The 25,299-nt window shown below is 42.5% G+C and overlaps 1 protein-coding gene across 1 annotated transcript in view; it reads right to left on the bottom strand.

Moving 5' to 3' along the window:
* Nucleotides 1–25,299, bottom strand: part of CACNA1S (calcium voltage-gated channel subunit alpha1 S) — a 753,083-nt gene that overhangs the window by 154,128 nt on the left and 573,656 nt on the right. Inside the window, exons 31-32 of the mRNA XM_085643164.1 lie at nucleotides 17,382–17,447; nucleotides 11,516–11,607 (exon numbers count right to left, since the gene is read on the bottom strand). Of these exons, the coding sequence (XP_085499290.1) occupies nucleotides 11,516–11,607; nucleotides 17,382–17,447 (158 nt within the window). The remainder of the gene's footprint in view (nucleotides 1–11,515; nucleotides 11,608–17,381; nucleotides 17,448–25,299) is intronic.

The raw sequence follows: 25,299 nt of genomic DNA, 5'->3' as shown, positions 1-25,299 counted from the left end.
AACACTCATATCCAAAGTGGCATCAGAGGTCATAAATGTTTTTATTTTTCAAGATGACATTAACTTTTGGGGACAGTTTTGAGATTCATTATAGCACTTTGTGTGTGGTGTTGACTCGGTTGTTGGAAGCAGGTCTTACTCTGCGGAAAGAGAAGTGTATGTTTTTGGTGCGAGAGGATGAATATTTGGGATATCTCATTTCTGGGAGGGTGTCAGACCCAAAATGAGTCTGGTGAATGCTATAGTGAATGCAGAGACTCCTGATGATAAAGATAAACTGTTCCTTCATGGGACTTTTGGAATATTACGCTAAGTTTGTGAGAGACTTTGCGAGTAAGTCTGTACCATTAAGAGACTTGTCGAGGAAGGGGAGAAAGTTTGATTGAGGTGAGGTCCAGACAGCATCGTTTGGGCAAATCAAGTGTGAGATTTCAAATGCTAACATATTGATTCCATTTCATTGTGATTTGAAAACTGTGCTAACTGTGGATGCAAGTGCTGTGTGTATTGGGGCTGTTCTCACCCAATTATATGGGAACATGGAAAGAACTGTGGCCTTTGCTTCCCGCACATTTACAGATGCTGAGAGGAATTAATCTGTCATTGTGCGAGAGGCATTGGCAGCCGCATGGGCGACCAATTACTTCTGCACGTTCATTGGGGAAATGAAGATTATGTTCAAGGCCGATCACAAACCTTTGCAGAAAGTATTGGGACCCAATGGGAGTAAGAATTGTTCAGGACATCTGCTAAGTTGGCGGTTAAAATGCAAGATTGTGACAATCACATTGAGTTCCTTCCTAGTTGGAAGAATAGAGAGGCTGATTGCTTGTCGAGATTGCCTGATAAAGCTGCTGATGAAGGGATTTTGGACACAGAGGAGGATGAAGCGGATGTGGAGGATGTGGTGGAAGACATAGAGGGGGCAACTTCTATGGAAGAGTGGACAAGTGCAATGCAGTAGAATGAGGAGTTGAAGGCGGTGACAAGAATGATAAAGGGAGGTATTTGGAGTAAATGTACGTACTTTGATGTCATAAAACCGTATCACAAAGTGATTGAAGAGTTGTCTATGAATGGGGACAAACTCATTGTGAGAGGAGAGAGGTTTGTACCTCGAGGGGCTTTAAGAAACAAACTTGACTTGTGCAGTTAGCAGATGAAGGTCATATGGGACAAACCTTTACACTGAGGTGATTGAAGGAAATTTCTTGTGGCCCAAGATGGATGAGGAGGTCAAGCAATGGGTAGAGAAGTGTATGGAATGTAAAAATTCGGAGAAGAGGTTGAATGTAGGAATGGCTGTTAAGGGGGGTTCAACAACATAAGTCAGAAGCAGATTTTGTGTGGTAAAAGATTAGTCTGGATTTTATTGGGCCATTTGACTTTTTGCCAGAACAGGAGAGATTTGCTCCTGTACTGTTTTATGCCAAATCAAGGTGGTTTGAGGTTGTGTTTATGAGGAATGTGAACACAAGTTCCACTAATTCTATGCTGGAAGACTTCTTTAGAAGGGAAGGTATACCGTCTAAACTGGTCGCCAACTACAGTACGCAGCTCACTTCCTACGAGATGAAGAGATTTCTGGAAGGGATTGGTGTGAAACATCTTTGCACTGCTCTATATAACCATCAAGGAAATGGTCAGGTGGAAAGGGTGAACAGTTTGATCAAAGGGACCATGTAATTGGCTAGCAGGGCAGCGTTGAGTGTTCAGAATGCAGTAAAGGGCATGTTGTGGGCATATCGCACCACTCCCAATGCTCTCACTGGGGAAGCCCCTTTCGAGTTGATGAGGGGTAGGAAACCAGGGACCAAGTTGGTTCCGTCATGGTTGAGGGAAGGATGTAGAGAGAAAGGAGTAAGAAGTATGGATTGAGGTCAGAGAGTAGGCATGATTGGTGTGGGTGACTGGGTGAAGGTTAAACCAGGTGGGGTTAGGCCATTATTATCAAAGTTTCAGGGCCCCTACAGAGTGAAGGTTGTTGGATAAAGTTGGGTGAAGTTGGACAATGTTCAGACGTGGAATATGCAAAGAGTAGCTCTGTTTCAGAAGGATGTCATTGTCACCCAGTGAGAGATTGTGAACCTGGGTCTTGCCCTGGGTGGATGGGGATGGATGATGGTGACTTTTGAGTGGGTACGGAAGATAAAAATGAGGAGGAGATGGTCTGAGAGGATCAAGTGGCCAGGTTTGACCAAGACACTAGGAATAATCAGGTGAAGGTTGGGAGGTGTCGAAGGTCACCGTGCTGGTTGGGAGGCTTTGGTTGTGGCTAGCTGGGTCTCCTTTTGGCAGAGCACCTGTTCATTTGGTATCGTGTGGTGTGTGGGTAAGGAGGGGCCAACACTCCCTTGGGTTTGTGTCTTCTCTATGTGAAAATGGGGATGGGCCTTTATATATTGTTTACTAAGATGCTGAAGGGGTGGGGTGTGTGTTATAATCAATACTGTATTATTTGCTATAATGTTGAAGGGAAGGGGATGTGCTATAATCATTAGTGTTATGTTTGTTCTGGTATTCACGTTGGCAGCTTTTTTCAAGAGGAGGGAATGTATTGATGTCACAGAGATTGTGACATACAAGGGTTTGAGGGCGGTTAGGAGGACGAGAGAAGCTGTGGTGTCTGGTTGTACAGACACAGGTTTTTATTTGCAAATAAACATGAATTGTGTTCACCACCGAAGCCTCCAGCCATATCTGGAAGGTGGTTACAACATTTTACGTTATAGTTAGGTGTGATAAAAAGATCTGTTTTTGTTTTATAAAACCTTCGAAATTCACTGAAGAAACCAAATGTTAAAGTAAAGCTATTGTCAGGTGAATTTATCAATGACAACATGAACGTTTTAGACTAAAAAACACAGAAATTCACCAGTTATACTTAGCAGCACTAACTATAACTTTCACCCTTGCCATGTACTGCTGATGACCTGACATATGACATCACTGATGACATCTCAAATTACATAATTGATGACATCACTGATGACATCATCCTATGAGAGTTTTATTTTGTTTTGTAGTTTAAATAGTGGCAGGTAAGTACCATATTACTTATCTACCTAAATTTGTACAGCTTGGGTCCAGCTAATGGGTGTATGTTTTTACAAAACACATGTGCTCCTAATGCACCATAGGTGTATAGAGGTATTGAACATATTATAAATCTTTGAATTCAAGAGTAAATCTGTGTGCAGGTGACAGGTGACTTGAGTTTATGATGTTCCACACAAGTTTTTGGGCTGCAAAAAAAGTTTCCAATAAGGGAAAGATTATACATAGTAGATACTAACTTTTGTAAGCAGCCTTGTGTTATTAGAGAGAATCGTGCCAGCATGACAAATTCAACTTAGCATAGAAGACTGTGTGCACCAGGTACTAACCTATGTACATGTGCTTGTCTTGCTTCAGAAGATGGGCTATATGTATAGTTTTCAGCACCGTATGAAGGGTGCACGTAGTAACAGTGTCTTTTTTGACAACTGTCATATGTGAGATCATAAGCAGTGCATGGCGGGGCGCAAGTTATAGTTAGAGCTGCTAACTATAGCTGGTGAATTTCTGCATTTTCTTTTAGTTTGGAAATGTTAATGTTGTCTGACAAATTCACATTATTTTAACCTTTGTTTTTTTTCAGTGAACTGTTAAGGTTTTCTTTACACAAAAAAAGATCTTTTTATCACATCTAACTATAACGTTACTTTCACCTTTATATACACATGCCCACACACATATAAACATATACATACATGTGTGTTTGATCTAGGTCCATAATGTAAGCAATATAAAGATCAACGCATAGTAACGTCAAATATCTTTTGAAGAGATGCCTTTCACAGAATTTTCTCTATCCCCCCCATCTCAACATCAGAAAGTATCTGAAAGGCTGAGAATGTACCAACAAAACTGTATACTCCGATGAACACATACACATTTCTTCTAGATGAAAATCAAATTATCACCGAATGTTCTGTAAAAATAAAATCCTCCATTACTCTGCTTTAAGTAAAATGTAACATTTAGGTTCTGAAAAACAGTGAGCTCGGTCATGAAGTAATTGAACCTAAACTCACTTTTGCAATCCTTGAATGACTGTAGGAAATGTTATCCAGTCAATCCTGCATTTACAATCCCCTGCAGCCCTTAATCTCCAAGCTATACATGTTAGGCATCTCTAACACTAAGTAATTTGGTATGGCTCTTGCATGACTAGGAAATTCTTGGAAGAACTGGAGCTCAGATCTTTGCTGCCCTTCCATCAGCCCTCTAACATCCTACCTCCCATCAAACCATTACATCACATACAGAACCCCTCGTTCCACTCACCCCATCCCAATCTGTGTTGGAAAACAACTGCACCAGCAGCCACAGAAAAAAGGAAGAAGGTTGAGCAACATTCATCATGTACAGCAGGCACACCATGGTTTATTATTGGGAGGTTAGGAAATTAGCCTTTCCTACCCACATGGTAGATCCATATATTGGTCATTTGACCTAACCCACTTCAATTTTTACCTATATACACTACTAGGACTGAAGAAAATGTCAATTTTGGCCAGTATAACTGCACTGAAACACACTTAAGGGCACACACTTAAGTTGCATACATGTTCCAAGGAGATACTGCCAAGGGGATAGGAAACCCATGAACTTACAAGGAGACAAAAAACAAGTACTGGAACTATACCAAGACTAAAGCCTGGACAATGGAGCAAAACCACAATGTGAAAACGGGCTACTAACTAGCACATGGACTTGGCATACGTTGCCACTAGGTCACAGAACATAGTGACAACAGGAAAAAAAGAAACAAATATCTGAAGAAAGTCAGTCTCATTTGGAAAAATAGAAAACAAAACAGTGAGAAACACAAGATGATGTTGGATTCTAACACTAAGACATATGCTAAGAGAAGAAGGTGTTGGGCACTCAGACAATGAACTCTAAAACAAACTAAACATGCAGGTGATCAGTAGTAAGTGTTAACAATAACACTCCAATAACTGGGTAATGAAGTCCGACATTAGAAACCCAGCAGCCATTAATTATAAAACAGAGAACAGAGCTATTGATATTAGAAGCAAAACAAAAATCTTATTGTTCACATCATTGGACAGAGTACCAGCCAGTCAGAAACAGCCATAACCATCAGACAACAATTTGCATAGAGACACCAACTCATATATTATAAGCATAGTACAAACCTTTTGATCAAATTTGCGCAGGTTAGTGTAAGGTTACAAGATCACAACTACCAGGAAAACGTTTATATGGACAGTCAGATATTGAGTTGCACATAGTAGCCGAAAAGAAAGAATCACTGTGCACACTCGCACGAGTAAGTGGAAAGTGAGAAAAACAGATCCCCCTTCCACCTTTGAAGAACCCTCAACCACTGACAACAGTTTATGCATTAAGATACCTAACAGCACCAGAAAGAAAGTAATGGGCAAATGCTGCACCATGCAAAAACTATGCAGCAGAACATGATGGACTAAAGGTTCGTAGAACCATAACAATGCTTGTGTTTTTTTCTTTGGTTATGGGAATAATTTTCATTTTACTTCCTTTTTTAAGTCTCAGCTAGACGTCTCGAAGAGACATGTTGTATATACTTTGTGGGCTTCAGCCTGCCCATAAGCTTCTCATTTGCTGTCGCCATCATCACTCTCATATTCTTTCTCCCCATTTGTCCATGACATGCATTTGTCATGCCTCTTCCTGTGTTTAGCCCTCCCGGAGAGCAGGGCCCAATTACACTATTGCTCCACTGCTACCATTTTATGGTCTGTTTCAGCAGCAACTTTTTTCTTTGTTAAAGAACATCTTAGCCAAGTGCTCGTGTTTTCACTCACTGCTCCAAAGTCCTCTGTAAACAGGCCTGTAAATTTTGTTCTTATATCATCACATTTTCTGTGCATTCAAAGACCAAGGTCAAATGTCAGACACTGTTTTTCAAGGGCGCCTGTTTCTTTTCTTTATTTGACTTCAAAATGAGAGGATTTTTTTTCTCCTCATCCCCAACCCCTTCCCACATAGCTGCTTGTTTTCTGCTTGCCATCTGGTTTAATTAGTGTAAATAACAAGGACCCCCTGCACTTATTTGAGATTCCTAGGGCAGGGCAATAATAAATTTACGGGTAAATCCCTAGGCAGTCATGTGGTCAAGAACAATCAAAGACTCATATCAAAGGCAGACATAATGCAATAAACTCAGAGTCAACTAAATCATATTGTTAAAAAGTTTTTTTGTATTTTTATTAGTCTCATGTTAAAAATAATTCTAAACATGTATATGATGGACCGATGATATTAAACATGCAAAACACAATATATAAAAAGACAACAATAATATTATACAATTTGACAAACTACATTAAATCCACATATAAATTTGATAGAAAAATAATTATAATTTTGTTTACAGTTTTACAAAGACAAACATGACAAAACAGTGCCTATAAGATGGATCTTCTTCAACGCGTGTTTCGGCGCACACTGCGCCTTCATCAGGAAAAGCCACAAACAATATCTATATATTAATTTAGATATTGTAACAGAATCCTCACAAAAGGCTGCCAAGTCTGATTAACAGCATATTTCAATCCTGCGTCTGGTATACGGATGTGTATATCTATAGAAAGTCAGGATTTACAGACCTGGATTACATTCAGAATAAGACACCACTTTTTGTGTTCTATATACACAGGCTAAGAAAAGCGCTGTAGATTCACTATCCTACATTTCCTATGGAAACGGAGGAGGCATTGGTGCTGCGCACATTTACTTTGGCTCCCACTCGTCACAAGCTAGTTACCAAGCTATATCGCGCTGCGTAGGAGGACAGACCTCTCACAAGAGCCTTGGCGCCTGGAATGAATATCTTGACCCACCACTTACACAGCGAGAATGGGAGATCTGTTGCCAACTCACTAGTACCCTAACATCTAATGGGAATTTGCGAATTATGCATTTTAAATATCTGCACCAAGTGCACTATACTCCACATAAACTTTTTAAATATGGGCTTTGGAACACAGATGCCTGTAGGAGATGCGGGGCGATGGGGGCAGATTTCTGGCACCTGGCTTGGACATGTGGACAAGTGTCATCATATTGGGCCGCTGTGATTAATACTCTAACAAAGATTATTGGTATTCCATTGCAGTGCTCTTCACAGATATGCTTATTGGGTTTCGTTCCATTCCTGAAAGGTGCATTGGGGAGGCTAGTAAGAGTAGCATTGCTTGTAGCCAAGCGTTGGGTGGTGATGGTGTGGGACAGCAAACTCAGCCCCAAGGTGAAACAGTGGCTGAAGGATCTGTCCCTCTGCAGAGAGAATTTAGTACTATAAGCGGAGGAGCTACCGTCAACGTCCAGGCCTAGAGATATTTGGTAGCCCCTATTATTGTATTTGCGCACTGTAGATCAACCTAACTCACCTGAAGCTGTTACTATGCAAACAAACATGTCACATGCTTATGTAGTAATGCCAATCTCTGTAAGCTTATTTTTTTCCCTATGTATATTTCAGAAGTAGTCACGTGCCATTTGGTTATATTGTTTTTATCTGACTACAGACTATCTAGCTGAGGATGTACTGTATGAAGATGCACTTTTGATACTCTATTCATTTTGTTTTCTTTGACTTTTATGTCATGTCACTGTATGATGTAGAAGATATTCTGAAAATCAATAAACAAAAAAAACAAAAAAAAGTCAGGATTTGATAAAGTTCAAGAAATGATATGGCAAATACAGCAATCCAACGTTCAAAGTTTGCCGAAATGTTCCTCAATCAATATTCCTTTTTTATTATAGAAATTGTGAATCTGTATTATAGTGGATAAAGTGGCACACGAGGAGCAGGGTAAGGTAATTATGAAATATGTTCAAAGGGGTATAGTAGCCGAAAAACAAGTCCAGCTGTGTCGAACCATCTCAGGTTCTACTGGTCACGCTGCCGTTGCAATGGTCGAACCTCAAGGATGGAAGGTATATGCATGTTTAGAATTATTTTTAACATGAGACTAATAAAAATACAAAAAAAAACATTTTAACATTATTATGTAGTTGACACTGAGTTTTTTGCTTTATGTCTGTCTTTGATTGTTCTTGACCACATGACTGCCTAGAAATTTACCCCTAAATGCATCTGATTTAAAACACACTTTTACTAGACATCAAGCTGTTCTAACCATAAAACGTTGGGCTGTTTATAAAGTCTGATCTGAAACAATGTTATTTTCGCAGAGTAATAACCAATCCACTTTGAAAGTTGGAATACTGTTAAATTTAAAACATATGAGACTGCACCCACTTGGAACATGTGCTTTTTTATGCAGCAGAAATAAGAGTTGATATTTCTCATCCGCAAGCTGTTCGAACGCACAGTGCCTCACTCTGTCCTTTAGTGGGTTCCGCTTGAACATGCTTTCTGCAGATCTCATGCCCTGCTGTCTTCAAACATGCTAAAATCTTTGTCGAATTCGGAAATTCAAATATCGAATTGAAACATAACTCAGCACGGTCTTTAAGACTCGATCCTCCTAGCAGTGAGGCATGACCAGGCCATCTTATTGTCTGTTGTTCCACTGTACCCAGTATTATTCTTTACTTTTCAGCCCTGTTTTATCCTAGTATAACAATCTTGCATTCTTACCAATTGTAGCATAAAGAAGGAGGGAGGGCGCCATTGAAAAAAATGGACTGGTGCGTTACCAGAAAATAAACTCACTCTCTGTCTGTGCATAAAATCAAAACATTTTTTGAATTTTGCATAGGGATTTGTTAATTTCCTCTCTGACATTTGTGTCGCTCCCCTTACTGTGTGTGGAAAAGTGTACATTTCTGTAGTTGATTGATAATATTAGGAAGTCATTGTTATGTTTAACCAGCCTAAACACACTTTGTAATGTAAAAAGTTCTAAGAACCTGCACTTTTTCAGCAATAACATTTACCTGTTGTTCCAGTACAAAAGTGCCATTTATTTTATTTTGAACTTTTTGTATTTCTTTTTTTTTAAACTTGGACGGTACTTAAGTTTGTGACTACCTTTAACTTTAAACTACTTAGAAAAATATGGAGTGCAAATTTCCGAGGTGCACATTAAAGTGGCGCTTTTTCAGATACTTTATAAATAAATGTTCACATACGTTGTAATACTGCAGTGTACGCACTTTGTGATGATACTACCCCCTCAAAACTTCACAAATGTATTTAGCTTGCAGGTTTGCTCTCCTCCCTGCCACCGAGTGCTTCATACTTCACTTCTGCTGCTTCTAAGCAGTGTAAATAACAGGTGGTACTGTTACCTATATTAATGAAGCACACATTACCTACCTACCTACCTACCAGAAGAATGGAAGGCTGAATTCATGACCTGCAGATCACTGCATATTTCAGTGGCGAACATTAACTCGCTGGGCCCGTTTGTCAGCATTAACGTGTAGTGTATAGGCAGGGCCAATCAATTATACCGCAAGAGTGGGCCAAATTATGTGGTGGAGTTTACTAAACTATGCAGCAATAAAATGCACATCATGCTGCATAATTGTGATCGAATCAGTTCAATATCTTGTCATTTTTTCACACGGTAACACAGTCTGGACAAAGGTTTCACTTTATTAGCACTAGATGAAAAATCAACTTGAAGGCGAATAGTCTATATTTTACTCCTATTCAATGTGTCAATCATTCTTTACTGGAGTAGCCACCAGACACACTTTAAGGTGTTTTAGGACTCGACTACTAGACCGTGGCTTAAAGGTTTTGACAAACCAATAAGTCCCAAATGCGCGACCTATTGGCCTTACCAATGCTTGTTAAGATTAAGCATTCTATGGAATGATATTCTACATATTTTTGGAATAATGGTGCGGTCTGTTTATCTACATAGGGGAGAGTTGGTTAAGGAGTCTTAATGACCAATGTACAATGTAATAGCATGGACCTTATTGCCAAAATGTAACACACAAATGTATTAGTGTCACCTCTAAAATGTCAGGAAAGTGTAAGCTTGGTGTGTCTTATGTCTAACGTACAATCCCTCCATCCTTTTATGTGAACTGCAACCCAAAATATAAAATCAGCAGAAAGCATATCCATTTATGCTGCTTAAAAGTATAAAACTGGAAACATTAGTTTGCACTAAAATGCTTTCCTCATAATAAACTGAGGTGTTACATGTTCGCAACAGTCTTGTTCAAAGCATCATTCCTATCACAGTAGCAGGTTATAGATCCTGACAGGCCAATGGTTAGGAGCACCTCTGGCACAAGACACACTGGAGGCTGATCCAACACAGCCTGGTGCAGATGAAACGCAGTTCCTTGTTTCAAAGCAGTTCACTGCCCTCAAGATCCTGGGGCCATGCCCGCTTCTTTAGCAATAGCAAAAACGAGCCAAGCTTTTAAATACAAGATGGCATGTTGCTTGTTCTCTTCACACCAGCATGGTAGTCTCTCTTTATAAAAGAGTGTGTGATCCACGACATTTGTTTTTGCAACCAGCAATGAAGTTAGAATGTACCTTACACCTAGTTATAGTTGATTGGCCTGATGTTATCAATCTGTGTTACCTTGCTCAATCAATCAATCGATCGATCAATAGATTTGTAGAGTGCTACTTATCACCAGTGAGGATATCCAGGCGCTGGTAGGGCACAGTTGATTAGCTCCCCTGTATTGCTGTGTATGTTCTTGCCTTAGTGTCCTAGTTTTGTGCTCTGTTGTTCCACCTACTGGAGAAAGGAGACGCAGGAACAGAAAGTAGTACATCCTGTTCCAGTTCTTGTGTCCTCTTTCTCCACTAGGTGCAAGGCCTCAAAAACATACTTTTCCACAACATAGTATAGTGACACTTGCCTCATGTAAAAATAGAGAGATTGGAAAAGGGAGAATGGAGGAAAATACTTCTTCTTTGTCTTGAAACACTCCTTCCAACTCCCACTTTTGATGGGATTTTACACCATCTCCGGTGTGGGGCACATATGAAAGTGGAAGCTGTGCCCTCTGCAAGGTCTTCTTGTGCTATGTATGTTACATCGTTGACCCCAAGATCATCTTACATTAAACTGTATACCCTTTGTCGCGAGAAACTGACCTTAGCCGTGAAAACAGACCTTTCAACAAACCCCTATGAAACTGCCCCCAGAAGCCCAGGTCAAAAACGATCATTTTAAGCATCTCAACATAAACGTAATGGAATAGAGGATCTATATACCTCCATAATTAGAGCAGAAAAGCTATTTTATATCATTCAGTTTTCCTTATAATTGATAGACGAGGGAAGCAAGGCAATCCCATCTCAACTTTAAATTCAAAGGCTAATTGGTGAAGGGATTAAGAATTTGGTGGCAACTTGTACACAAGAATGAAAGTGAAAGTGGTCAAATGGGTGCAGGCAGACAGGAACATCAACTTCAATGACCAGTAAAATAATAGACACATGGGTGATTTGTCTCAATGGACCAAAACACACAAAGGAAAATCACTGCAGGAGGATACAGACCTGAAGAGTAACAGCACTGCTTGAGGGAACGTCTGGAAGTTATTGTTCCGATTGATTTGGGTCCCATCCACCATAGCAATTTTACCAAAGACCTATGGAATAGAACATAATTAGTTGAAATCTTATAGACCGAGAATATCCTGTCTCAGGAGTGTGTAAGTACTAGCAGTGATGATGATACAGAGAAGAATCTCTGTTTTACCACATTTTCATAGATCTATTCCACATGTGCCACGTGTCTATTTCACAGAGTAGTTCTGTGTTTGTACAGCGTCCTTGCTGTGATCCGTTCTGGACTTTGCACTACACTGGAAGTAATCATCCAGCAAGGTGCGAAGGAACTGTTCATAAGAAGTCACAGATACCATACCTTGTTAACATACAAGAAGCCAAATTTCTTTTGCTATTCCTTGTGAATGTTCAATGCAAGAATGAAGGTCTGCAGTAGAGCTCCATCTTTGCACTAACGTTTGCAGTGTACCAGCATTGCTCTTCTATGCCTTAAAGATGACTGGTGCATTGAATAAATTAGCCCATCTGATAAAGGAACACAGGGAGAGCATGAAGCAGATGTAGGGGTGGCTGTTTCCTCCTGAAGCCGGCAGCTGTCACTCTCTGCCCGTCAAGTGATGCTGCCACGTTGTGAATCATTACTGACTGACCTTTGTAAGTCGGTAACTACTCTATGGCCGGGAGTGATCACAAAGCACTGGTATAGTTCTTCGAAAGTCAACAGAGGGGGAAAAGCACATTTTCTGTCCGCTTTGCCTGGCAGACTCACAAGGTTTATTGGAATTCTCCATAATCTAGTATAAGGCCATTGGCAAAGCATAATTTTAGTGCCCTATATACTTGTGCTTTATATACAATAATATGATAATCATATTAATCTGTGTGCACTGCATTAATTAATCAACAATAGGTGGCTGCATATATTTTAGTGATAGCAATATATATATTCGGAATGTAATCACAACTTATATTTTCATGTTAAGTGTAGCTGTTTGGAATATATTTTTACTACTAAGTCAGCTTAAGGTGTAACCAGGTCCAAATAACTTGAATCCTAGTTTATCAAATGTCTTGCCAGTGTCTTGTTTTTTCTCTTCTCTGCAGATGTCTTATCATTTATCTTATTAAGTTAGAATAAGCTTATTATTTATTGTTTTAGACTGGTAGACAACTGAATTTTAATTAGAAATTATTCTCAGATATGGATGCTGAAACGTAATATCTTCCTGTACTAGGCAGACCGAACTGATGTCACATCCAAGGTCTCCCAGATCATTGCTCCTTTGTTGAGAGATGGGAAATTAGGAAGTCTACCTGCTCCCAGAAAACACGGTCTTTGGATTGGTTGAATTGGTGGAAACTGATATGAAGAAGCTGTCTAGATTTTTCTTTCATGCTGTAATTGTGTGTTCTTTAGAATAGTTGAGCAGACCCTGTCTTGACTTCACTGAGAAAAGACTTCTTCTCGATTTGGTTGATTTCCCCTGCCCAGAGTGTTAAGCTTCATGCTTGAGCACTCACCCTTTCACCTCGAACGTTAAACTTGGTTCATCTGATGTTGACACCTTCCTCATAGAATGTCCCCTTTCAATGCTTTATTTAGAATAGGGAAGTTCCTTTATAGAACCTGCTTAGTTGATTGATATTTTGCTTGCTGTATGTGATCCTGTTTTGCATTTTCTTCCTTATGATATTCAAATTCAGACTGCATGATCATTTAAATATGTTTATACTTACAATATTTTTCTTTCAATTTTGCTGACTGATTTAATTTGTAATCTGTACTAAATTCATAAAACCCTTAAGGTTTGAACACCATACTCTCTGTCATTCCTGGGGAGCCACATCAGTTTCACTGTATTCGAAATATATTGTCGATGATAGCTGGTTTCTTACGCTTCAAGTCAACAATCGAAGGTCCATATGACCAGTAGGGGGATTTTCATTGATGATTTTACTGAGATTGAGATTCAAGAAACCCTGCTCTATCACCATCATCATAAAGAGATATTTCTGTGTAATTTAAACAAGAGGCAAAATGTCATATCACGTATCAGAGGGCTCCATATCACTCCATGCACTTGGAGCTTCCTCTTTGTCAGTGGTTACCCACTAGCCAATGCAGTAAAGATCATATTTATTGAAGGTTTGTCTAGTCACAAGATTATATTGTATGTTAATGCAAACATTTGATGGTTTACAGATCATTGGGCCAGGGCCTGTTTTCACTTTAAGTGGTTTGATTGCCATCCAGGAATGTTTATTCTATGTAACGAGATGTTCAAAAGTTTGATGGTGTAATACTTTGATGCACTTCTCTATGAATGCACCATACATATTACACAGGTTCCTATTAGGTTCACGGGTTAGTCCTACATTTTCCAGGTGTTTATCCAGACGTCATGAACATCTTTGCAGATGCTAGAACCTGACACATTAATTATTCATTGTTTTGAAGCTAATAGAACTGGAAGACATAGCACTCTCCTCATGCAAACCACAGAGAGCATTTACTGCTACATGCTAACCATGCCAACTATTCATCAGAGAGAATCTCTGGTATTAACCTCTGGGATGCTGTTTTCAAACTAGGCTTGTAATATGTAACATAACAAGGGTACCCCTAATCTAGTTTCCTATCTTAGGGTATTAAAGTAAATACTACTGAGAAAATATACATAGGAAACAATTATTAAAATGAGTGTGGCGATGTACCAATAGATCAAAATCCAGAGTCAAGCATAACTATCACACTTGAAAGTTCAATTAATAATTCATTCTTTAATATTTTTGTGAAGTTATATACTTTTTTTTGGCTTTTCTTTTTCCTTATTTATCCAATACAATGTTCATGTACGTGACATTATGACATCCTAACATGATATAGCAGATTTATACAAGATTAATTCATGATTTACAATTTATCAGACATTAATTTTTTCTGCTTTCAATTGTGTTGCAAAAATATCAAACAAAATTAATACATAATAAACATGGCTATTTTTATCTATTCCAGTCTACGCGCGTTTCGGCGATCAGCCTTCCTCAGGCAGCCATGATATTCAAGAATTCCTAAAGCATAATAAAGAAAAAGAATAATCTATGACCAATTGTACATCTACCGCATATTCAAGTGCATTTGATAAAAAAATGGCCCTATATCGGCCCTATACATATATACATTTATACATTTATATACATTTCGATCTCATCTTCCTATTTACACATTGATATTTAAGATAATAATCATCTCAGATCAAAAAACCAAGTGTATCTCAATCAAACATTTTTACAGTTGTAATCCATTCCCATGGCTTATGTTAACGACAAAAATATTGCACCCATAGCAGCTAGTGACCCAGTAAACCTAGTGTGCCTCAATTAAGCATTACTACAGTTTTAGTCTATTCTCTTGGTTTGTGCTAACGTCTGAAGTGTTGCGTCCATGGCGACTAGTGACCCATTAAAGATGATAAATTATATCATATCAGTCGCTTCATATGCCTAAAAACAACTGGAGACTTCAACATAACTTATTAACCAAACTAACCGGTAATTTTTGTACTAGGCTGTCATTGTTACCTGATGAGTATTGAATGTATCTGCTATCAAGGTTCCCTCTGCGCAGCAGATGTTCATCGCTATATTTTTGGTGGCGTTTTGAATTACCACGTACTATATATCCATACGTTTTTTTCGGAGTTGTTCTACTAAAAAATAAATAACCGATAAAACAGATTGGTATAGTATTTAACACCAGAATGAAACCGAGGGTTACCTATCTAGATAACTCAAAAGCACTTACTTACGGCAACAAAGTTGTTGTACGCGTCTTATCGTGTTGTTCTGAGTTCAGATGTAAAAATACAGTTTGAGTGGCTCCCTTGCCATATTTCCCTAAATAGAACCCGCGTAAACACGCTGCAAGTTCTGAAGGGAGCCACTCCAACTGTATTTTTACATCTGAACTCAGAACAACACGATAAGACGCGTACAACAACTTTGTTGCCGTAAGTAAGTGCTTTTGAGTTATCTAGATAGGTAACCCTCGGTTTCATTCTGGTGTTAAATACTATACCAATCTGTTTTATCGTTTATTTATTTTTTAGTAGAACAACTCCGAAAAAAACGTATGGATATATAGTACGTGGTAATTCAAAACGCCACCAAAAATATAGCGATGAACATCTGCTGCGCAGAGGGAACCTTGATAGCAGATACATTCAATACTCATCAGGTAACAATGACAGCCTAGTACAAAAATTACCGGTTAGTTTGGTTAATAAGTTATGTTGAAGTCTCCAGTTGTTTTTAGGCATATGAAGCGACTGATATGATATAATTTATCATCTTTAATGGGTCACTAGTCGCCATGGACGCAACACTTCAGACGTTAGCACAAACCAAGAGAATAGACTAAAACTGTAGTAATGCTTAATTGAGGCACACTAGGTTTACTGGGTCACTAGCTGCTATGGGTGCAATATTTTTGTCGTTAACATAAGCCATGGGAATGGATTACAACTGTAAAAATGTTTGATTGAGATACACTTGGTTTTTTGATCTGAGATGATTATTATCTTAAATATCAATGTGTAAATAGGAAGATGAGATCGAAATGTATATAAATGTATAAATGTATATATGTATAGGGCCGATATAGGGCCATTTTTTTATCAAATGCACTTGAATATGCGGTAGATGTACAATTGGTCATAGATTATTCTTTTTCTTTATTATGCTTTAGGAATTCTTGAATATCATGGCTGCCTGAGGAAGGCTGATCGCCGAAACGCGCGTAGACTGGAATAGATAAAAATAGCCATGTTTATTATGTATTAATTTTGTTTGATATTTTTGCAACACAATTGAAAGCAGAAAAAATTAATGTCTGATAAATTCTAAATCATGAATTAATCTTGTATAAATCTGCTATATCATGTTAGGATGTCATAATGTCACGTACATGAACATTGTATTGGATAAATAAGGAAAAAGAAAAGCCAAAAAAAAGTATATAACTTCACAAAAATATTAAAGAATGAATTATTAATTGAACTTTCAAGTGTGATAGTTATGCTTGACTCTGGATTTTGATCTATTGGTACATCGCCACACTCATTTTAATAATTGTTTCCTATGTATATTTTCTCAGTAGTTCAAACTAGGCTTGTGCAATACAAATATCATGACATACTTATTTCAACAGTAAATCATACAGAGTTTCTCTTTCATACCAACTGCAACAGATCTTGTAGAACACGAGCCATTGTGGATTCCAGTGCATCACAAAGATAAGCAGGGGGAGATTGTAAGCCTAATTTGTATGCTATTGTCTAGGGCATTATACCAGATGAGCCCATGTGGCACAGCGCTATACTATATTTCTATGTGTTCTAGGGTCTAGGGTCTTGGACAGATTTGCCTCTGTTGTTTTTACAGGACATTATTAAAAACCAGAAAGCTACAATTGATGGACTCAATTGGGGTGTATGTTTTGCCTAACTATCCCCCTAGGTCTGTTCAACTTGAACAGGATTTCTTTTATACCTAAGCATGTAGGTGTTCTCAAGACTGAGACCTGGCCTTCATGCTGCATATATCATTGTTATACACATGATAATTAAGATCATGTGTGAGTAGGGGCATGTATGTGCTAAACAGGGTGGGATACCAAAATGTTTGGAAGGAAGGTTGGATGTGGGGAGTGTTAAATGAATCAAGGCGTTGTTAGAATAACTAATATTTCTGGACATTTTTAGCACCTTCCTAATGCTTCTTACATTTCAACAGAGAGCATCATTGGGTTTAGGTGATTCAAAGAGGAGAGCCACTCATGCAATTCGCCTCTTACCTGCATACCAATCACAGCGTAGATGAAAAACAGCATGACAATCAACAGCGCCACATACGGCAGAGCCTGAAGGAGGAAAGAACATGGAATAGATAAGATGGGGCAATGGTACCATACAAACTGTGAGTAGATTCACAGGCTACTTCTAAACATTCAAACATACATGCAATACAAATGTGTTTCATTTCGACCCAATGCCACCCTTGGTGAACATGCTCCACTATTTCCACAGAGGTGCACGCTGCGATCACCAAGGTATGCTGGGCAGAGAGTTTCACCTTACTTTTTAGAAGTGGACGCCATAAAATGTCATGCCTAAAATGTGAAGGTAATTCCATGGCAAGGCCAAGTAATTCTATGTTTAAATATAGAGAGTAAATTGCTTCTGTAACAAATAAATGGGAGTCGATGGCTAAGTGGTGTGCTAGGAGAATTCTGCTATTTTTTGGAGCCTGAGAGCTCAAGGGAAAGCGAAGTGGCCAATCAGAATTATGAGTCCAAACATGGCAGAGGGAGTAGACTGAGGATCTCAGGTAAATAACTGTGGCCTTCAGCTGGTATAGGAGTACTGTTAGATTTGGGGGTCTCTAGTTGGCACAGGTAGGTACTTGTGACAAATAGGGACCCTTGCCTCTAGTCAGGGTAAGGGGGTACACTCCTAAAATAACCCCTGCTCACCCACTTGGTAGCTTGGCACGAGCAGACAGGCTTATCTCAGAGGCAGTGTGTAAAGCATTTGTGACCACATACAGTAATCCAGTGACAACACTACAAATGGACACCACACAGGTTTTTATATCAAAAATAAGTATGCTTTATATAGATTTACCACAAGACCATAAACGACAAAAATACACAATACTATTACTTTAAGATGGTAGGTTTTAGCTTAGTTCAGTTCAGTTCTTAAGATGCGACACTTTGCGTCAATGTACCTTACGATGCGTTGCGCTTCACGACAAGCAATGTCGCAGCGATGGAAATGCGGCAAAGTTCTGGTACAAAGAAATAAAAACGTGAAGATCTTCCAGATGCGGCACGCTTCTCCGGGTATGCGAGAAGTTCACGGTTCGATGCGTGGACTGCAGCGGTGACACCCTTGTTCAGAAGTGTGACGGCAACAGCTCCAACTGCGACACTCTTCTCCCACGATGCATGAAGCTTCCGCACGATGCGACAACTACAGCGGCGACATCCTTGTTCAGAAATGCGACGGCAGCAGCTCCGACGGTGGCGCGCTTCTCGGGGATGCAAGGCGCTTTCTCCGATGCGGTGCAATGCGACAGTTCCAGCGGCGACAACCTTGTTCAGAAGTGCGACGGCAGCAACAGTGACACGCTTCTTCCTCGTTGAGAGACTCTTCTCTCGATGCGCTGTAGTGCGACAACTCCAGCGGCGACACCCTTGTTCAGAAGTGCGACGGCAGGCAGCAGCGACGGCGACACGCTTCCTCTTCGTTGCGAGATGCTTCTCTCGATGCGGTGCAGTGCGACAACTCCAGCGGCGACACCCTTGTTCAGAAGTGCGACGGCAGCAGCAGCGACGGCGACACGCTTCGGCTTCGTTAAGTCGCGCTTCCAGCTCCTTGCGACGCGCAGTCCCTCAGAAGGTCCAAAACAGCAGCAGGCACTTCCAAAGAACGCTGGGGGGATTGAAGTCTGTTGTCCCTGAGACTTCAGCAGGAGGCAAGCTCTGTTCCAAGCCCTTGGAGATCCTTACAAGTTGAAATAAGCACACAAAGTCTCTTCTCCTTCCTTTGGCAGCCAGGCAAACCACTGCAGGCCAATCCCCAAAGCAGCACTTCAGCTTAGGGATAGTCTCTCCTCCGTTTCTTCAGGTTCCGCTCCTCAGTAAAGGTTTCTTCTTGTTCCAAAAGTGATCTAATTTCTTGGGATCAGGGTCCCACTACTTATACCCCAAAATCTTTTGTTCTCTGAGGGGAGAGGGGCCTTTGCCCAGTCCAACCCACTTCCTGAGCACTCTGTTTACCAGACTTCTCCTTTCCTTTCACAGTGCAGGGCAGAAACATCAGATGCCCCACAGGAGGTGGAGCCAGCATTGTGGAAGGCAAGCACAGCCCTGGAGCACTTTGTTGACAGGATTCCTTATCTTCATTCACTGTGCAGGGCAGAGACATCAGCTGCTCCCCAGGAGGTGGAGCCAGCATTGTGGAAGGCAGGCACAGCCCTATTCAAGTCCCAGGTGCAACTCCTCCTACCCATCTGGATGCAGATCTCTCTGTTCACCACTGGGCTGACTCATCCTGTCTCTTGGAATCCTCCAGCCCTGTCACTCACAGAAACCAGACAAAGGAATACACAACCTAGCAGAGGCAGGTTTGAATGGTTAGGCAAGAAAATACCTACTTTCTAAAAGTGGTATTTTCAAACACAGAATGTTAAAACCACCTTCACTAAAAGATGTATTTTATCATTCTGTGTTCAGGCATACTAAACTCGAATTTCTACCATGTTCTCTGAGTCAGTTAAGATTACAAACATGTAATAATCTAACAGCCCATTCTGGCCTATGGAGAACAGGTAGCCTTGCAATAGTGAAACACGAAAATGGCTGTAATTCACTATCAGGGCATGCCACACACATCAGGGCATGTCCTATCTTATACTTACAATGCACCCTGCCCTTGGGCCTACCATAGGGGTGTCTGATATGAAGAAAAGGGAAGGTTTAAGGACTGGCAAGTGGGTGCACTTGCCCAGTCAGCATGACAGTACCAGACTGCACGCAGGCTCTGCAATGGCAGACCTTAGACACATTTTACAGGGCTGCTTCTGTGGGTGGCACAACCAGTGCTGCAAGCCCACCAGCAGCATTTGGATTTACAAGCCCTGGGCACACTCAGTGCAGTATACTAGGGTCTGACAAGTAAACCAAATCAGTCAATCATGGAATCACTAATCAATACATTCATTTACAATAGGGAGAGCATATGCACTTTAGCACTGATCAGCAGTGGTAAAGTGCCCAGAGTCATAAAACCAACAAAAACAGGTCAGACAAAATACAGGAGGAAGGCAAAAAGTTCAGGGATGACCCTGCAAAAGGAGCCAAGTCCAACACAACCCCCTTCCAGCCAAAACGCAGGGTAGACCAATCACTACCTTGATGGGCTTCCCTGCTTTGGGCGATAGAACCTTGGCCTGGCCCGCAACAGCAGGGGCATATTCCAGTTCTACGCCAATCTGAACCCATTTCTATTCCTCTGCCCATACTCTCAGGGCCCACCAAGCCAATCCAAGAGGAACCCTTCTCCTCACCTGTGGACACCACCTGTGCAGCACCTAACCTTAACTGGCTCACAGGTGTGTCCCAACAGACAGACAGCAAAATGCCACAGTGGCTACTGACAGTAGTCAGGGATGAGACCCAGGCCTTATGCTTCTTAGGGCTCTCAAACCTCTGTGGCATCAGAGAGCGGGGGGCAGCAGCCCCAGGTGCTTGGCACCCTTTGTCCATTCTCGCTCTTGTCAGGTCAGGTATGACATCCTGGCACTGACCCACCAGCCCCAGGCCTGTACCCGGCGGCTGGACAAGAGACTGGGGTGGGCTTTCCCACACCCGGTCCTCCTCCTCCTTGTTGGGGGTCTGTACCCTCCCACCTGGAGTGGTACTCCCTTACAGAATTGCCAGGGCACCTGTGGTGTGTGTCCTGCGCAATTCACCCACTAGTTCAGGGGTTCTATCCTGCAACTGGGCATCCAGGTCAGGGGGGACACCCTGAACCTGGCCCTCCAACCCAGGGTCTAAACCCTTCTGTTGAACCGGGGTCAGAGGCGGGGACTCCCTCCCTCTGCACCCCCTTCCAGATGGCTGTACCCTCCCACCTGGAGTGGTACACCAAGAAGACAGACTGGTAGGGACACTGATTACAGATGTACCTCCCTCCAGGTCAGACAACACCTGAACCTGGCTCTCCAACCTAGGGCCTAAACCCTCAGGCTGTACCGGGGTCAGAGGCGAGGACTCCCTCCCTCTGCACCCCCTTCCAGAGTACTGCACACTCCCAACTGGAGTGGTACCCCTAGAAGCAACATGGGTCAGGACACTGATTACAGTTGTCCCATCCTCCAGGTCAGACAACACCTGAACCTGGCTTCTCAACCCTGGGACCAAATCCTGGACTTCATTGGGAGCACCTAGGCCCCCCCCCCGAGGGTGACACATAACTCATGTGTCGTGTGACAGTCTGCCTGGCGCAGATCTCCCGACCCCTGTCCATCTGACAGGGTGCGAAGATCCCCCAGGACAGAAGTGGTGTCACCATGGTCATTCACTGGGGACGCAGCCCTGCTGGCTGGCCCCTGACCCACTGGTTCTTCCACTGGGGACTCTTTCCCCCTCTCACCTCTCAGTCTGGACCTCTGTACCCTCCCAACTGGAGCGGCACCAGAACTGATGGAGGTCTGATTACAGACACTCCCCGCTCACCAGACGCTAGGGGATCCCCCTCAACGGGTGACACATCAGGACAGCCTAGGCTCCCCGCCTGGTGTTCCCTTAAAGAACCATCCAGGCTCTGAGACTGGGTTTCGGGCACCTGGGGACACGCAGCCCCACACTCCCTCCTTCTCCACTGAGACAGGACGTGAGCCCCTACACCCCTCCCACTACAATGGGACCTAGCTGGGCTACTCTGCACCACTTCCACCACTTTGGGTTGGAAGATACCTGAGCCACTCCCCACGGGGTCACTCCCCAATGCTCTCCAGGCCCTCTGGAATCCACCAAAAGGTCTGCCTCCAATGTGAGCTCCCTGGGGTCAGAGAACTCACTCTCCAACAGGTGTTGGCATAGCTCTGGAAAAGAGGGACTTACAATATGCTCTCTCACAATTGGATCACACAGCCCCCTACAAGGGTTAACCAAACTATCCTTCACCTCACCATCCAGTGCCTCACACACGAACTCCACACTACTCTCCTGAGACTGGCAAGACAGTATCTGACTGTCTCTGTCACACAACCCACACTCTTCTGGGCGGTCTTCACACTCACATACCAGGACTTCAATTTTGGGGGAACCCCTCTCCCTGCACCTCTCATCTAGAGTCAGTAGAGTGTCCCTCCCGCCACTAGGACCATGAACCCCTGCGCCAGTTACCCTATTCCCCTCAGGGACACTGCGCACTACTGGAGCTACCTCATGTCCTTGAACCTCCTGGTGTATGTTAACCCCCTCCTTCAAGTCAGGTGCCATGCCTCTGGGTGCGTGTACTACTCTCCCAGCACTAGATAACTGAATATTGCTGCCACCATCTGAGCTGGATTCCACCTCCAACTAAGCAAAGCTCACTCTCTGAGCTACATACATTTCTTGTTGCTGGGCTGAGACACTCATGGCCTCAAGCCTCTCGAGCTCCATATCAAACTTCCTCATTATCAAGTCATGCTCCATTTGCATTTTCTTTTCTTCTAGGGCCAATTTCCTATTCTCCAACTCCAGTTCTCCATTCCACTTGAGCTTAGCCAGCTCCATTTCATGCACCCTACATCTCTCTCTGTCCTCCCAATACAAATCAACAGATGCTATGGATGCTGCTTTACTCATGGTGGTTACTTGGCAGTTCTTGGCAAAAATAGAAAATCCCAAAAAGTAATCTACCAAAAAGCATATGGTTGCGTTATGGTCTGCACTCACTAAGTAGTGTTCACCAATCACTGTACATAAGTCACAAATGCAAGTCCAGAATCCTCACCGCTGACCACCAATGTTAGATTTGGGGGTCTCTAGTTGGCACAGGTAGGTACTTGTGACAAATAGGGACCCTTGCCTCTAGTCAGGGTAAGGGGGTACACTCCTAAAATAACCCCTGCTCACCCACTTGGTAGCTTGGCACGAGCAGACAGGCTTATCTCAGAGGCAGTGTGTAAAGCATTTGTGACCACATACAGTAATCCAGTGACAACACTACAAATGGACACCACACAGGTTTTATATACAAAATAAGTATGCTTTATATAGATTTACCACAAGACCATAAACAACAAAAATACACAATACTATTACTTTAAGATGGTAGTTTTTAGCTTAGTTTAGTTCTTAAGAGGCGACACTTTGCGTCAATGTACCTTACGATGCGTTGCGCTTCCACGACAAGCAATGTCGCAGCGATGGAAATGCGGCAAAGTTCTGGTGCAAAGAAATAAAGACGTGAAGATCTTCCAGCTGCGGCACGCTTCTCCGGGGATGCGAGAAGTTCTCGGTTTGATGCGTGGACTGCAGCGGCGACACCCTTGTTCAGAAGTGCGACGACAACAGCTCCAACTGTGACACTCTTCTCCCACGATGTGTGAAGCTTCCGCACGATGCGACAACTACAGCGGCGTCATCCTTGTTCAGAAATGCGACGGCAGCAGCTCCGACGGTGGCGCGCTTCTCGGGGATGCGAGGCGCTTTCTCCGATGCTGTGCAATGCTACAGTTCCAGCGGAGATACCCTTGTTCAGAAGTGCGACGGCAGCAACCGCGACGGCGACACGCTTCTTCCTTGTTGCGAGACTCTTCTCTAGATGTGGTGAAGTGCGACAACTCCAGCGGCGACACCCTTGTTCAGAAGTGCGACGGCAGGCAGCAGCGATGGCGACATGCTTCCTCTTCGTTGCGAGACACTTCTCTCGATGCGGTGCAGTGCGACACCTCCAGCGGCGACACCCTTGTTCAGAAGTGCGACGGCAGCAGCAGCAACGGCAACACGATTCGGCTTTGTTGAGTCGCGCTTCCAGGTCCTTGCAACACACAGTCCCTCAGAAGGTCCAAAACAGCAGCAGGCACTTCCAAAGAACTCTGGGGAGCTGGGGGTTGAAGTCTGTTGTCCCTGAGACTTCAGCAGGAGGCAAGCTCTGTTCCAAGCCCTTGGAGATCCTTACAATTTGAAATAAGCACACAAAGTCTCTTCTCCTTCCTTTGGCTGTCAGGCAAACCACTGCAGGTCAAACCCCCAAGCAGCACTTCAGCTTAGGGATAGTCTCTCCTCAGTTTCTTCAGGTTCCGCTCCTCAGTAAAGGTTTCTTCTTGTTCCAAAAGGGATCTAATTTCTTGGGATCAGGGTCCCACTACATATACCCCAAAATCCTTTGTTCTCTTAGGAGGGAGGGGCCTTTGCCCAGTCCAAACCAGTTCCTGAGCACTCTGTTAACCAGACTTCTCCTTTCCTTTCACAGTGCAGGTCAGAAACATCAGACGCCCCACAGGAGGTGGAGCCAGCATTGTGGAAGGAAAGTACAGCCCTGGAGCACTTTGTTGACAGGATTCCTTCTCTTCATTCACTGGGCAGGGCAGAGACATCAGCCGCTCCCCAATGCTGGTGGAGCCAGCATTGTGGAAGGCAGGCACAGCCCTATTCATTTCCCAGGTGCAACTCCTCCCACCCATCTGGATGCAGATCTCTCTATTCTCCACTGGGCTGACTCATCCTGTCTCTTGGAATCCCCCAGCCCTGTCACTCACAGAAACCAGACAAAGGAATACACAACCTAGCAGAGGCAGGTTTGAATGGTTAGGCAAGAAAATACCTACGTTCTAAAAGTGGTATTTTCAAACACAGAATGTTAAAACCACCTTCACTAAAAGATGTATTTTATCATTCTGAGTTCAGGCATACTAAACTCGAATTTCTACCATGTTCTCTGAGTCAGTTAAGATTATAAACATGTAATAATCTAACAGCCCATTCTGGCCTATGGAGAACAGGTAGCCTTGCAATAGTGAAAAACGAAAATGGCTGTAATTCACATCAGGACATGCCACACACATCAGGGCATGTCCTACCTTATACTTACAATGCACCCTGCCCTTGGGCCTACCATCGGGGTGTCTGATATGAAGAAAAGGGAAGGTTTAAGGACTGGCAAGTGGGTGCACTTGCCCAGTCAGCATGACAGTACCAGACTGCACGCATG

This window comes from Triturus cristatus, chromosome 1_1, assembly GCF_964204655.1.
Source record: "Triturus cristatus chromosome 1_1, aTriCri1.1, whole genome shotgun sequence".
NCBI classification, from domain to species: domain Eukaryota; kingdom Metazoa; phylum Chordata; class Amphibia; order Caudata; family Salamandridae; genus Triturus; species Triturus cristatus.
Note: the sequence above shows the minus strand (reverse complement) of the source record. Positions and strands in the feature narration are given on the sequence as shown.